Source organism: Eleutherodactylus coqui, chromosome 1 (genome assembly GCF_035609145.1).
Source record: "Eleutherodactylus coqui strain aEleCoq1 chromosome 1, aEleCoq1.hap1, whole genome shotgun sequence".
NCBI lineage: Eukaryota > Metazoa > Chordata > Amphibia > Anura > Eleutherodactylidae > Eleutherodactylus > Eleutherodactylus coqui.
This window is the reverse complement of record NC_089837.1, coordinates 514,681,587-514,697,372: the sequence shown is the minus strand read 5'-3', so window position 1 is coordinate 514,697,372 and position 15,786 is coordinate 514,681,587. Positions and strand designations below refer to the sequence as shown.

Sequence of the window (15,786 nt, the reverse complement as noted above, 5' to 3'; positions counted from 1 at the left end):
TTATGTGGCAGAAGTATAGCAGACCTCTGTAACATTGCTGTAGTAACAGTATAAACAGATCCCAGTAACATTTCTGTAGCAGAAGTATAGGCAGACCCCTGTAACATTTTTGTAGCAGCTGTATAGGCAGACCCCTGTAATATTTCTGTAGCAGAAGTATAGGCAGATCCATGTAACATTTATTTAGACGAAGTTTAGGCAGACCCGAGTAACATTTTTGTAGCAGCAGTATAGGCAGACCCCTGTAACATTTATGTGGCAGAAGTATAGACAGACCGTTGTAGCATTTCTGTAGCAGAACTATAGGCAGACTCCTGTAACATTTTTGTAGCAGCAGTATAGGCAGACGTCTGTAACATTTATGTGGCAGAAATGTAGGTAGACCCATGTAACATTTCTAAAGCACAAGTATAGGCAGACCCCAGTAACATTTCAGTAGTAACAGTATAGACAGACCACAGTAACATTTCTGTAGCAGAAGTATAGGCAGACCGCTGTAACATTTATGTAGCCGAAGTTTAGGCAGACCCTAGTAACATGTATGTAGCAGAAGTTTAGGCAGAACCCAGTAACATTTATGTAGCAGCAGTAGAGGAAGACCCCTGTAACATTTCTGTAGCAAGAGTATAGGCGAACACCTGAAAATTGGGGTACCATGACTGTAGGCGAAGGCCGGAAAATTAGTTGGATAAGAGTGAAGGTGTGGGCCCGAAAAATTAGTGTACCAAGAGTACAATTGTACCTCTGAAAAATTTATCAACCAAGAGGGCAGGTGAAACCCATAAATATCTTTTTAAAGATAGAGCTCTATGTTGCTTAATTTGTAACAGAGCCTGGAGGCAGCCCTGTTAAAAAAAAATTGGTTCATGTTAAAGTATCAATACTTTTGAAAAGTAAAAAAAATGTAAAAAATCTCTTAGATGAGCCTTTTGGGCAGCAGAAAAATTGGCATTTCAGTGTGATGACATGTTGTTTCTGGATGGGGAGTAACAGGAGAAGGACTAATTTCAGAGACAGATTGACTAAGCTAAATGCCTCGTTTTTATGGTGATAGAGAACAGTGCTTTTATCTGTGGTTGCAGCGAAAAGAATCTTTAGGTGGAGAAGAGAAGTCTGGGGAAATCCAGGTTTTGTTCATCTTTATGAGTGTAAGCATGTCGGCACTGGCAGTTGACAGGCGGGTACGCTTATCCATGATGATTCCCCCAGCTGCACTAAACAGCCTCTGACAAGACGCTAGCTGCAGGGCAAGCAAGCACCTCCAGGGCATACAGTGCAAGTACGTACCTCGTGTCCAGCTTTGAAACCCAATAGTTGTATGGAGCAGAGGCATCACAGAGGACAGTGGTACGATTGGCTACGTACTCCCTCACCATCTTTTTCAGCGCTCCCTCCGACTCAGCCTTGACTGGGGAGTGGTTACGCAGTCTTGCTGGGGAGCCATAAAGCTGGCAAAGGCCTTGGAGAGTGTTACCCTGCCTGTGCTGAACATGCTGCCTGATCTCTGCACCTCCCCTGCTACTTGGCCCTCGGAACAGCGCCTTCTGCCGCTAGCGCTGTCAGATGGGAAGTTTAGCATCATTTTGTCCACAAGGGGCCCTGTGGTATGACATCACTCTCGAACCCCTTTCCTCTTCAGGAATGAGAGTGGAAAGGTTCTCCTTGTACCGTGGTTCGAGAAGGGTGTACACCCAGTAATCCGTGTTGGCCAGAATGTGTCTAACGTGAGGGTCACGAGAAAGGCAGCCTAACATGAAGTCAGCCATGTGTGCCAGGGTGCCAGTATGCAAGACATGGCGGTCCTCACTAGCAATATGACTTTCACGATGAACAGATGAGAGGCAAGCAGCATGGGTACCCTCTGCAGTGTGCCCAGCTGTCTCTTCCTCCTCCTCCTCCCCCCCTCCTCCTTCTCCTCCAAAACATGCTGAGATATAGACAGGAGGGTGGTCTGGCTATCAAGCGACATAGTGTCATCCCCGTCTCCTGTTTCAACTGCAAAGCATCAGCCATTATGCCTTGCAGCGAACTTCTCAGCAGGCATAGCAGTGGGATGGTGACGCTAATGATTGCAGCGTCGCCGATCACCATCTGGGTAGACTGCTCAAAGTTTCCGAGGACCTGGCAGATGTCTGCCAACCAGGCCTCTCTTCTGTAAAGAATTGAGGAGGCTGACTCCCACTGTGCCGCCCATGTTGGAGTTGGTATTCCACTATAGCTCTACGCTGCTCATAGAGCCTGGCCAACATGTGCAGCGTAGAATTCCACCGTGTGGGCACGTCGCACAGCAGTCGGTGCTCTGGTAGATTAAACCGATGTTGGAGGGTCCTCAGGGAGGCAGCGTCCATGGTGGACTTGCAGAAATGTGCGCAGACGCGGCGCACCTTGCCGAGCAGGTCAGATAAGTGCGGGTTGTTTTTCAGAAACTGCTAAACCACCAGATTGAAGACGTGGGCCAGGCATGGCATGTGTGTGAGGCTGCCGAGCTGCAGAGCTGCCACCAGGTTACGGCCGTTGTCACACACGACCATGCCCGGTTGGAGGCTCAGCGGCAAAAGCCAGAGGTTGGTCTGCTCTGTTAGACCCTGCAACAGTTCGGGGGCCGTGTGACTCTTGTCACCTAGGCTGAGTGGTTTCAGCACGGCCTGCTGTCGCTTGCCCACCTCTGTGCTGCCGCGCTACACCGACTCCTGGCGACGTGCTGCTCACATTTCTTAATTGAGAGGTAGAGGTTGCGTAGGAGGAGGAGGAGGGGGAGGGTTTAGAGGAGGTGGCATAAACCGCCACAGATACCAGAAACGAGGAAGGACCCGCTATTCTGGTTTGGGTAGGACGTGTGCGGTCCCAGGCTCTGACTCGGTCCCAGCCTCCACCAAATTTACCCAATGTACTGTCAGGGAGATATAGTGGGCCTGCCCGCCTAAATTTGTCCACGTGTCCGTAGTTAAGTGGACCTTCCCAGTAACTGCGTTGGTGAGGGCACGATTGATGTTGCAGGAGACGTGCTGGTGTAGGGTTGAGATGGCACACCGGGAAAAATAGTGGCGACTGGGGACCGAGTAGCATTGGACCACCGCCGCCATCATGTTTTTGAAAGGCTCTGTTTCCACAAGCATGTACGGCAGCATCTCCAGGCTGATTAATTTGGCAATGTGCACGTTTAATGCTTGAGCGTGCGGGTGCGTGGTGGCGTATTTGCGCTTTCACTCCAACACTTTCGCTAACGACAGCTGGACGCTGTGCTGAGAGACATTACTGGATGGGGTCGAGGACAGTGGAGGTGAGGCTATGGGTGCAGGCCGTGAGCCGCTCGTACCTGTGTCCTGAGAGGGGGGTTGGATCTGAGTGGCAGGTTGGGGCACAGGGGGAGAGGCAGTGGTGTGATGCGGAGGCGGTGATGGCCTTCGTCCCACCTTGTGGGGTGCTTGGCCATCATATGCCTGCATATGCTTGTGGTGGTGAGGCTGGTAGTGGTAGCTCTCCAGCTGATCTTGGTGCGACACAGTTTGCACACCACTGTTCGTCGGTCATCCACGATCTCACTGAAAAACATCCACACCTTTGAAGTCCTAGGCTTCAGCAGGGTGGATTGGCGCGAGGGGATGCTTTGGGAAACAGTTGGTGGATTATTTGGTCTGGCCCTGCCTCTACCCCTGGCCACCCCACTGCCTCTTCCAACCTGTCCGATTGCTGCAATTGCCTCCCCCTCTAAAAACCTGTCCTCAGTTGGCTTAGCAAACCAGGTGGGGTCAGTTACCTCATCGTCCAGCTGCTCTTCCACCGAATCCTCTGTGCGCTCCGCCCTCGGACTTACTGCCCTTACTACTACCTCACTGATAGACAACTGTGTCTCATCATCATCGTCCTCCTCAGCCACTGAAAGCTTTTGAGACAGTTGCCGGAAGTCCCCAGCCTCATCACCCGGACCCCGGGAACTTTCCAAAGGTTGGGCATCAGTCACAAACTCCTCAGGTGAGAGAGCAACCATTTTTTCCCAATCAAGGCAGGGACCCGAGAACAGTTCCTGGGAGTCTGCCTGCTCATCAGAATGGGTCAATTTCATGGAGTGAGGAGGCTGTGAGGAAGGAGGAGCAGCAGCCAGAGTATTCAGAGTTGGAGCAGTGGACTGCATAGATTACAAGGTGGTCGATACAATGCTGGATGCATTTTCTGCCATCCACGACAGGACCTGCTCACACTGCTCTGTTTGTAATAAAGGTCTACCACGTGGACCCATAAATTGTGATATGAAGCTGGGGACCCCAGAAACTTGCCTCTCTCCTAATCCTGCAGCAGCTGGCTGTGATTCACCAGGACCAGGAACCTGGGCCTGTGCCCACACCCTCACTTGGACGTCCGCATCCTCGTCCACGTCCTCGACCCCTACCCCTCAGCATGGTTGATTATGAATAAAGAAGACACAAAGCGGTGAAAATAATTATGGAATTATTGGAGTACAGTTTGAAGCTGAGAGCGGTATTGTAACGCTAACTCCATACGGAAGGCTGCAAACAAGCCTAGCTGTGCAATAGTGATCCACTACAACTCCTACCAGACACCCTGTAAATTTCAGATGGTCAGAGGTAGCCCAACGAAGGAGCTTTTTTAAAAAATTTTTTGCAAAAGAATACAGGCTATATAGTGTGTATATGACTTTCCCTCTATCAGTGGCTGTGGCCGTACGCTGTGCGTTAAGTTCACTGCAAACACAAACCAGTGTAAATAATTATGGAATTATTGGCGTACAGTTTGACGCTGAGAGAGGTATTGTAACGCAAACTGCAGCCAGAAAAAAATTATACAGAAGGCTGCAAACAAGCCTAGCTGTGCAATAGTGATGCACTACATCTTCCAGCAGACACCCTGTAAATTTCAGATGGTCAGAGGTAGCCCTAAGAAGGACCGTTGGGGTTCTTGTAGACAGGATCCTACACTAACACTGTCCCTATCTCAGCAGCACTTTCCCTATACTCTGTATTACAGACTGCAGACTTAGAACGCTATAGCTGTAATAGCCTGCACAGCCCGAGATAAAATAAAAAATAAAAAATTGTGCAAAACTGCTCCCAGCCAGCCACACAGTTATGCACACAGTCAGTTGTGGCCCTAAAAAGGTCTATTGGGGTTCCTGAGGACAGTATCCTACACTAACACTATCCCTGAATAAGCAGCAGCACTCTCCCTAATCTCTCCCAGTGTGTGTCTGAGGCGTGCCGCGGGTGGGACCGCTGTAAGTACTCAGTCACTTGATCTCACCATCCACTCACTGCAGGGGGATGGGATAGGGCTGGCATGTCGCAGGAGGAAGTGGTAATGTGTTCCCTGCATGTCTATTGGCTAAAAAATGGTGCTAAACATGCAGGGAAGGAAATGGAATTAACTTGAGTATCGCGTGGTGCTCGTCTCGAGTAACGAGCATTTCGAACACCCTAATGCTCGAACGAGCATCAAGCTCTGACGAGTGTGCTCGCTCATCTCTAGTGAGCAAGCTTAATAAGGAATGGGTGGAGCTAGGAGAGGAAGTGGGAGGAGAGTCAGAAGAAAGGAGAAAGAGAGAAAATTGCAGCAAAGGAGCACCACGTGGAAGACGGAGGAAGAAGGATTTGGCAGATAGAAGAAAGAAGAGAGAAGATAAGAAGAAAGCAGTGAAAGTGCACTGAATGGAAGACGGAGGGTTAAGGATATGTAAGACAGAAGACAAAGGAGAAGACCATGGAAAACTTACAAATAAAGATCCGGAAGGCTGTTAGGCAGGATGGGACCGGATGGCTGGAAAATCTTCTGGCAGACTGCAGGACGAAGCCAGCGGCAGCGACAGCAGCTGAGCGGGAGCAGCCAGCACAGAAGCAGTCAGCCCAGGAAGGAGCCACCAGGAGGGGGAGGCCACAGCAGAGGAAGAATCCCCTAGCTAAACTCAGCGTGAGCCCGGCCGCAAAGCTCAGCAGCAGAAGATGTAGCCTAGGCGGTGAGCAGCCGCATGAAGCTGTGAGCCAGAGGCTGAGACAGGCGGTAGCTTCAAGATCTGTGGCGGGAAGGCAGTATGCCAGTGGGTGCAGGACAACGGGAGCCTGCAGTCCCAAGGGGCAGCAGGAGTGGAGATCGGCAGCAGCTGGATCAAGGTCCATGAGGGAGACATAGCGAGCAAGCAGGCGCAGGACAACAGGAGGCATTGAAAGGGAGCAGCGACACTTGGGAGAGGAGGGTAGGGTGCAGGAAAGAGCACCATGTGGTGCCTCAAGATGGCGGCGCCGGCTAGCAGTGCTGCGGGACACTGAGCATGGGAGCACTGGCTAGAGCGGGGAGAATAAGAGCAGCGTGAGGGGGGAGAGAGTAAGATCCCCGGGGCATGGGGAGGGTTGAAGCAGTTTACTATTCTGTTTAGCGGGTAGTGATGAGAGCTGAGGCAGCCGTGAACACTGGGAAGAAAGGGGGGAGGAAATGGAGCCGGAGGACACGCTGAACTCCATATCAAAGCGCAGCCTCAGCAGAGGGGGGAGGGGAGCCGTGCAGTGAGAGGTAGCAGAGACAGTTATGTCAGGGCCAGTAATAAGGCACCATTACCCAGTAATAAAGGCAGAATTTTGTCTGTGACGGGTGCTGGGGGGCTCTGGGACATATGTTGGCAGAGCCTTTAAAGTACGCGGCATGCTGCCCTAAGCTCCCCATGCACAGGCTGCCGACACTACACGTGGGGATTATTTTCTGGGTCTTAGAGCCAGAGAGAAGTGGGTGGCAGAGCGCAAGGGTTCAGTTAGCCGGCTCAGCAAGATGCAGCAGGGGCAGGATGACAGATGCAGGCAGGAGGAAGTGGTAAAGGAATACAGTGTGTCTCAGACAATTTGCGTTGAAGGCGAGTGGAGAAGGCGTTCGGCGAGGGTTAGAAGGAGCACAGAGGCATGCACGGCCGGTAGCGGTGGTGCAGGGAACAGGCGTCAAGAGTTGCCTTACCACTCGGGAATTCACCATCCACCGTCTGTTTCGCCGTCATCCTCTCCAAGTGAGGGGCATTTGCACCGCAGGAGGCAGTAGCACTCACGGGAGTGGCCAGGTCGGAGCCACGATAAAAAACCTAAGGTCGCTAAAACGTTTGGGAACTGGCTGCAGGTTTTTTTGGTGTTGGCGAATGTGACATGCCAGCACCAACCTAGCAAAGGTCTGGAATTAATGGTGTACTTGAATACCATTTATAGTGCATACGAGATGCATGGAGGTTCGGCTTGGTGGCTATATGATGAGAACTTCAGACAGCGGGTTTCAGGTATGGGTTACATTAGTTGGGCATCGAAAGCGACCAACATATGGATCCAACTAATTCTTGCGCAGCGTCCGCAGAAGACGGCCTTTCCAGGGGAAGCTGCAGAGCAACAGCCGTCTGCGGCCTTCTCTCGGCCAAATGGCTCTTGTTGGCTATAAAATGAGGGCCATTGCAGATTCTACGTGACATGCAAGTTCTGATACAAGTGTTCGGTATGCCTCCGTGAGCACTGCCAACAGCGCGTCAAACGCTGGTTAAAAGCAGTTACCTACAACCATGGTTTGACAGGTACCACATGAGGCAGGATGCAAGCCTTCTCAAGGAGGGCTTCTCTAAGGGGCTTGCTATCCCCTTTTTACATCAACCCATGCCTATGCTATGCCCCAATTTAAAATCAGCGTTGGATAATATTGTTTTAGTTAGAGATAAACTGCTGAATGAGGTGAAGTTGGGTCGCATGGCTGGCCCTTTCTCAGACCCTCATTTTCCAAATTTGTGGGGTTTCCCCATTGCGGCTGGTACCCAAGAAGGAAGCCAGCAAATATTGCTGAATCCATCATTTGTCATTCCCGTCTGGTGAATCGGTAAATTATGGCATTTCCAAATAACAGGCTGCTGTCTTGCACATATCCTTCGATCGCAAAGTGCACTTGGTTCGGTCGGCCGGTAAGCGGGCACGCCTAGTGAAGGCAGACAAGGAGTCGGCCTTTCGCTTGCTCCTTGATTTGCTTCACCCTGATTGCTTCCACCTATTACAGTGCAGGCTCGACAGTCATTTTTTTGTAGATGTGTTTGCCGATGGGATGCTCTGTCTTGTGCTACTACTTTGAGTTATTTAGCTCCTTTTTAGAGTGGATGCTAAAGTATGAGACGAGCATCGCAACAGTCATCCATTATTTGGACGATTTCTTGTTCGTTGGAGAAGGGTGATTGTGAGTTTTTACTGTCAACATTTCGCAAGGTGATGCTTAGGGACGGCGTTCTGCTGTCAGAGGAAAAAACTATGGGCCTAGTAACATGCTTAATATTTTTGGACATTGAAATAAACACGGAAGAAATGGTTTTCAGGCTGCTTGCGGAAAAGTGGCACAGCTCCGGCAGATAGTCGATGCGGTGGTTAGTTGCAAGTAAAAAATGTTGCGCCAGATGCAAATCTTGCTAGGTGTGTTAAATTTCGCCTGCAAAGTGATTCCTGTAGGCTGCGTTTTGACAAGAAGATTGTCGTTGGTAATGGTGGGGGCGAAGGAGCCGCACCATTTTGTGCAAGTGACGCGGGGCATGCGAGACGACCTTAAAGGAGATGTCCCGCGCCGAAACGGGTTTTTTTTTTTTTAAACCCCCCCCCCCGTTCGGCGCGAGACAACCCCGATGCAGGGGTTAAAAAAACCACCCGCACAGCGCTTACCTGAATCCCGGCGGTCCGGTGACTTCAATACTTACCGCTGAAGATGGCCGCCGGGATCTTCTACCTTCGTGGACCGCAGCTCTTCTGTGCGGTCCACTGCCGATTCCAGCCTCCTGATTGGCTGGAATCGGCACGTGACGGGGCGGAGCTACACGGAGCCGCTCTCTGGCACGAGCTGCTCCATAGAAGAAAGCTGAAGACCCGGACTGCGCAAGCGCGGCTAATTTGGCCATCGGAGGCCAAAAATTAGTCGGCTCCATGGAGACGAGGACGCTAGCAACGGAGCAGGTAAGTATAAAACTTTTTATAACTTCTGTATGGCTCATAATTAATGCACAATGTACATTACAAAGTGCATTATTATGGCCATACAGAAGTGTATAGACCCACTTGCTGCCTCGGGACATCTCCTTTAATACTTGGAAGGTTTTCCTGCATTTTTTCAACAGGCATTTAACCCCTTAATGACGCGGCCATTTTTCTTTTTCCATTTTCGTTTTTTCCTCCCCCCTTTAAAAAAATCATAACTCCTTTATTTATCCATCCACGTCACTGTATGAGGGCTTGTTTTTTGCGGGACGAGTTGCATTTTTCAATAGTGCTATTTAAAGTACCATATAATGTACTGAAAAACTTTTAAAAAATTCTAAGTGGAGTAAAATGAAAAAAAAACTACATTTTGCTATATTTAGTGCGTCTTGCTTCTACGGCGCACAAATGGCAACAAAACGATATGAAAACTTTATTCTATGGGTCGGTACGATTACTACGATGCCAAACTTGTTTAGGTTTTTTTTTACTATACTCCTCTTTTTTTTTTTTTTAAAAGACATAACATTTTTTTCAATTATTTTCTGTCGTCATTTTGTGCGCGCGATAACTTTTTAATTTTTCCGTCGATGTAGTTGAGCAACATCTCATTTTTTGTCGGATGTCCTGTAGTTTCTGGTAGTACCATTTTGGAATACATATGACTTTTTGATCGCTTTTTATTGCGTTTTTTCTGGGAGACAGGGTAACTAAAAAAGTTCATTTCTGGCGTTCTTCATTTTTTTTTTCGGACGACATTCACCGTGCAGGAAAAATTATGTGCTACTTTGATAGATCGGACTTTTACGGACGCGGTGATACCAAACACATATTTTTAATTTATTATTTAGATTTTTTAATAATAGATATGGCAAAAGGGGGGTGATTTAAACTTTTACAACTTTTTTTTTTTCAATTAAAAAAAAAACTTTATTGATTCTTTCTTTTATTTTACTTTAAAGTCCCCCTGGGGGACTTTAAGATGCGATGCTTTGATCGCTCCTGCAGTATGACGTAATGCTATAGCATTACGTCATACTGCTTTTTGACAGGCAGCCTATGAAGCCACCCCATGGGGACGGCTTGATAGGCAGTCTGCTAAGGCAGCCCTGGGGCCTTTCATTAGGCCCCCCAGCTGCCATGACACCTGCACAGCTCCCCCGATATCACCGCGGGGGGGCCGCGCGGGACCCCCGAACATCGTTCGGGGGATTTAAATGCCGCTGTCAGAATTGACAGCAGCATTTAAATGGTTAATAGCCGCGATCGGCCGCGCGGCCGCTCGCGGCTATTGCCCGCGGGTGTCAGCTGTTATAAACAGCTGATGCCTGCACTGTATGAAGAGAGGTTGCCACGCAACCTCTCTTCATACATACCCTGACGCTCCATGACGTACCGGTACGTCATTTGTCGTTAAGGGGTTAATGTGCCCAAAGGAGGAAATGGCGGGCTGTGAGCTCAGCCTGTTTTCCAACGCAGCTAGTTCCGTTGGTTTCAGGGTCATTTTCAAAAATTATTGGTGCAGGGAGACTTGGCCAATGTCGTGGATAGATAAGCAATGGACCAAAAATGTGACGACTTTGGAATTTTTTCCCTTGGTAGTTACTTTGGAAATATGGGGATTGCAGTTGGTGTATCGTAGGATTTGTTTTTGTTCTGACAATTCAGCGGTGGTGCAGGCAATCAACAAACAATCTTCTTCTTCCACGCCGGTTTTGGCTTTATTAAGGCATTTTGTCTTGCGACGTGTGTTTGCAAATGAACATATGTTTTTGTGAAAGCATGTTCCGGGTTGTGAGAATAGGGCAGCTGACGCACTCTCTCGTTTGCAGATTGAAACGTTCAGGGAACGTCACCCGATGGGGGATGCCAAAGAGGTGCATTGCCCTCATTTCTTATGAAATCTAGAAGAGGAATGCTACTAAAATTGGTGTGGTTGTCATTCACAGAGGCGACTTGGAGAGTTTAAAACGCGGTGTGGTCTGCATAGTTGACTTATACTGGTGGAAGCATTGTGGATGGAGAAAGAGCCTGGACAGCAACATTAGACATGTTAACGTCATTACGGTTAAAAGGGGTTTTGGTCGGAGTGACTAAATAACACTTGGCAGGAGTGGCTTTTCTGTTGCCGTTACATGGGAAAGTTGACGTGACAAAGAAGTTCTTGTTCAGGCAAATTGTAAAAGGATGGAAGAAGGAGGCAAGGGCGTATGGATACGCGCCGCCCTATCACCTTTTCTGTATTAGGCGATCTATTGGAGGTCTTGGAAGTAAAGTGTGGAAACAAAATGGAGAGGTTGCCATTCAGAGCGGCTTTAGCGTTGGCGTTTTTTGCGATGTTAAAAATTAGTGAGTTAGTTCCAGCAAGTAAATTTAAGCCAGGCGGTATGAACAAGTGCTGTCGTGATGGTGCATTAGAAAATCGAAAACAGACATTTGTGGACAAGGCAAGTGGTTATCTATAAACAAGTTAGGCACAGGTTAGTACCCGGTTAATTTAGTGTTACAGTATATGGCTTTTTGGCATACAAGCGAACAGTTTTTCGTCCACGCCTCAAGCCTCTCGCTGACTCGTTTTCAGTTTGAAGCGGTTTTGCATTCCACTTTACGTAATTTGGGGTTTGAAGCCGGCGGAGTTCTGAATTCTTTTTGGATCGGGCCGCCACTATGGCGGATGCTTGCGGTATACACGCGGACGGCGTTAAACATTTGGGAAGGTGGAAGTCTGAGGCTTAAAGGTCTTACGTGCATCCGGATTTAATTATTCGTTAGGTCATGTCATTTTTATTAAGCGTTTTTTTATTCTGTTTGTTTGTAACTCACTCAGTTTTTTGAAGGTTTTTTTCCCTGTGAGAGGAGCAAGGGAAGCGAGTGGGTTCGGAAGTTGGTCAACTTGAAGATCACGCAGTTTGTGCAATCGTTGGGCGGTATAGCTGTGAGGCATTGGGAGTTGGAGGATAGGGAGAGGGGAGCTCTGAGAAAGGATAGGGTGCACCTTAACGAGGTCGGGACAGACACGTTTCTGTATGGTTTACAAGACTATGTGGAGGCGGCGCTAGTGCAGGCTAGTGGAGTAGGGCGGATTGTGACATAGGGGGTATGCCGCATCCATGGTGACGAAGAGCTTTCCAAGCTAGCTGCGGTATAGTTCGAGGAAGGTTAGCAAGTTCATAGGAGATCAGGGTTTTCGAACACCTGTGGTGTTTTTGCGGATTCAGGAAATCAGGATGTATTATAGCATGGGAAGTGTTTATAGTTTTTGAAAGGTTTTAAAGGAGTTAATATGTTTAAAAAGTTTTTTTTTAGTAAAGCTGTGGCATATGCCACATTTTAACACCAAGAAGTATCACAAGTGTTTGTTATAAGTAAGTAAGGGACCAAGACAGTTAGGGTAGTTGCCCCCAATCACATGCTAGTTGTCTCATTGCAGCTCACTGAAATAATATTTGCTGGTTTATTAAAAGTCATCTTGTGTAAAGTAACAGTCATTTGTGCATTTATTTAAATGGCTGTCTCCTATGATGATAAGTCACCAAAGAACTATTGAACAATAAGTTACCTGCGTAAATGTGAATAATAGTTCCCACTTGTACATTTCAGAAACACTTTCTGAGCTGGAGTCTGATAGACAGTTCCTTCATGTAAGGGTGGATTCACACAAGCGTGTGCGTGTGCATTCATAAGTGCGCACAAAACTGACGTACCCACATACGTGCACAAACACATATGAATGCAGATCCGTGCAGCATTTCTTTCAATGGGGCCGTGGCTGCTGCCGCCTGCTGGAAGAACTTCATTACAGTGATGGGACCCAAGTGGCTAGACGAACCTGAGACCTGGCAGCGGCAGAGAGGTGATTATGTATTTTTTATTTTATTGTATTACAACTAGGTTTGATTTTCAGGGAAGGGCTCATATTTAAAGCCCTTCCCCGAAAATCACTGCAGGGGTGCCGGCATCCTATGGCTTTCAATTGAAATCACTCAGAGAGGTTTGTGATCCTCTGCCACAGCTGTAAAGACCAATTTTAAGTCAAGGTAATATGACAGAGATGCTGCCGGCCAGAAATGAACATCCGCCTGAGCAACAAGGTTCCATTAGTCAGGCATTTGAGTCAATCAGCTGCTGTTACCAGCTGGTTCCCAAAACCATCCAGAGCACCGCAAGAGGTGAAGTAAACACAAATTTGGCAGGGAAGCTCTCAGCCAAGCAGGAGTCAAAAGAGCATTTCATATGGTGTTTCCATATTTCTGCATAGCCCCTGTATGTACTGTATTTGCAGCACCATCTAGCAAAAAGATAAATATAAATGTAGAAAAGCTCTATAATACTTTGGCAAGACACCCTGCCCGTCATACATACAACATAAGAAGAACAAGTGACAAAGCATCAGACTGGAGGAGACGGGAGCAGGATTCATGATCTCATGACCAAGAATGTCCTGTCTGACATTACACCTCCAATTGTATTGGTTTTTTCCTTGAATGATAGCAGTATTTTATGTTGTTTTTAGCTGCGCGGCTCGTATGGATGAAACAAGGTTTTAATATCTTGTATTTGTAAAACCCATGCATCCAAACACTGCATTGAAAATGTAATATGCAGTAAAAGTGTGCGGCGCACAAATGCTACATGTACAGGCACTCCGAGAGTGGATTCAGCTATACATTTCCAGGAGGAATAAAAGAGGATCAGCTTCATGTAGGGTTAGAAGATAAATTGCTCAGGATTTTTTTTTTGTGGCCAATGCAAATAGTTACTTAGACAGACAGAGGTCTTATAGTTCTTGCTCTCATGGGGTATTTTGCCTCTGAATTAGATACAGATTCTGCACCCAATTTTGTGCCCAATTCACAGCATTTTAGCATTCTATGGAATGTCAGGCAGATCTCGGCTGTAGATCATACAGGATGCATTATTCTTCATGCAGATTTTCAAATCCACATTGCAGCAATACGAATTGACATGACAATCACACAGAAACCAGATCCGGCGGGCGAATGCGTATTTACCCCATTGACAAGAGCTACAGCAGAACTCCAAACTATAACTTCAATATTCTACCATGGATTAAATGGACAGATCCGCGGCAGAAAAATCTAACATGGATATGCCAGTTTAAAACCCGTGTAAACGACACCTTATACTGTGAGCAGATGAGAAACCAAGACAACAGCTGGTTACAGGTACTCACCGGGCCGAAACATTTCTGAGTTTCCTCATATTTTGGTATACATACTGCATTGTACACAGAGCTCCCAGGAATACAACACCCGCTGTTACATTGGTGATTGTGAAAACATGGATCTCCATTGTTCTAAATGTAAAACAGACATAACAGAAGTTAGTGAAGATTATTACAGGCTTGTCAACTCTTCCATAATGTCCATGAGCCTCCCAGACAAAGGGGAGACCCCCCAGATTCACGACAGGGTTGTAAAATGTGCCATATGTCACCAAAGACTCTTGAAAGATGTTAAGATAACTATTTGTGGCCCTGGTGGCAGATGTATGGCAGGCAGTCAGGGACATGCAGACTTCCTGCTTATCTCTCCTCAGGGTTCCCAATCTAAATTTTAAAAATAATAATAATCTTTATTTTTTTTTTGAGCAAGTTATCCCAAAAAATCTCAGGCGGACATTTTTTATGTACAAATTGTTCAGCAGCTTTTTCAGCCAATAAACATGCAGGGAAGGCATTGGCACCTCCTGCTATGACGTGCAAACCCTGTGCATGTCTATAGCAGTGATTGGCTGGCCGTATCAGGTGACCTAGGATCATAAAAACCCAGGTCACCTGATGCTCACCTCACAAGGAGGCTGGATTAGCTGAGGGACAGAGTTGCTGTGAATGAGGTAGAGCGTTAGTGTAGGTTAGAAGGAGCGTTTATGCAAGGATCCATCTTCAAAGAACCCAACAGTCCTTTTTAGGACTACAAATGCACTTTTGTGCATCATCAGTTTGGCTGCCTGGGACCAGTATTGCACACAAAGCATTCACGGCTGTATACTGCATACTGTTACCAGTTCTATACAGTATACTGCTACTGGTGTACACAGACTTCATAGGAACTAACAAAACTCCTCTCATTTTTAATTCTTTAATTTGTTTTTGTCTGAAAGCATTTGCATAATAGTCCCCAGTGTGTGTCCTGTCGATCCGCACTATATAGCAAGACTATAAACATTTTACACTGTCTATTATTAGCTTAAAGCATACGTAAAATACCCTTTGTGTGCGTCCTGTAAATCCGTACTATATAACAAGACTGCACACAATTTTCACTGTCTATTTTTGGCTTAAAGCATATGCAAAATACCTCACAGTTTGCATAGCATTTTTTACGCAGTGCATTATACAACATAATCAATACTAGGGGTAAGGGTCGAGGATGAGGACGTGGACGTAGGCGTCCAAATGAGGATGTGGGCAGAGGTTGAGGTTCTGGGCGGGGTGAAACAGTGCCTGCTGCTGAGGGAGAAGAAGAACGCCGCCTATCCATGCTCCTTAGCTTCATCTCACAGTTTGGAGGTCCGCGTGGTACACCATTATTAAAACCACAAAAGTGTGATCAGGTGATCACATAGATAGCGGATAACACGTCTAGTAATTTATCCACCATCCAGTCTTCCATGCACTCCACTCACGCCAGCCAAGGGACTGGACCTGTGAATCCTCAAGCTGCTCCTCCTTCCTCCCAGCCTGCTCACTCCAGGAAAAGGAGAAATTCAGTACAGGAATACTCACAGGAACTGTTCTCAGGTCCCTTCCCTGAGTGGCAAACAACGTTTCATGAGCCACCTGAGGAGTTTTTCG

At 47.4% G+C, this 15,786-nt stretch overlaps 1 protein-coding gene across 2 annotated transcripts in view; it reads right to left on the bottom strand.

Annotated features, from left to right (window-relative positions):
* LOC136614531 (uncharacterized) overlaps positions 1 to 15,786 on the bottom strand; it is a 131,984-nt gene that overhangs the window by 85,126 nt on the left and 31,072 nt on the right. For both annotated transcript variants that reach the window (XM_066594118.1, XM_066594119.1), the window contains exon 3: positions 14,164 to 14,286. In XM_066594118.1, coding sequence (XP_066450215.1) covers positions 14,164 to 14,286 — 123 coding nt within the window. The remainder of the gene's footprint in view (positions 1 to 14,163; positions 14,287 to 15,786) is intronic.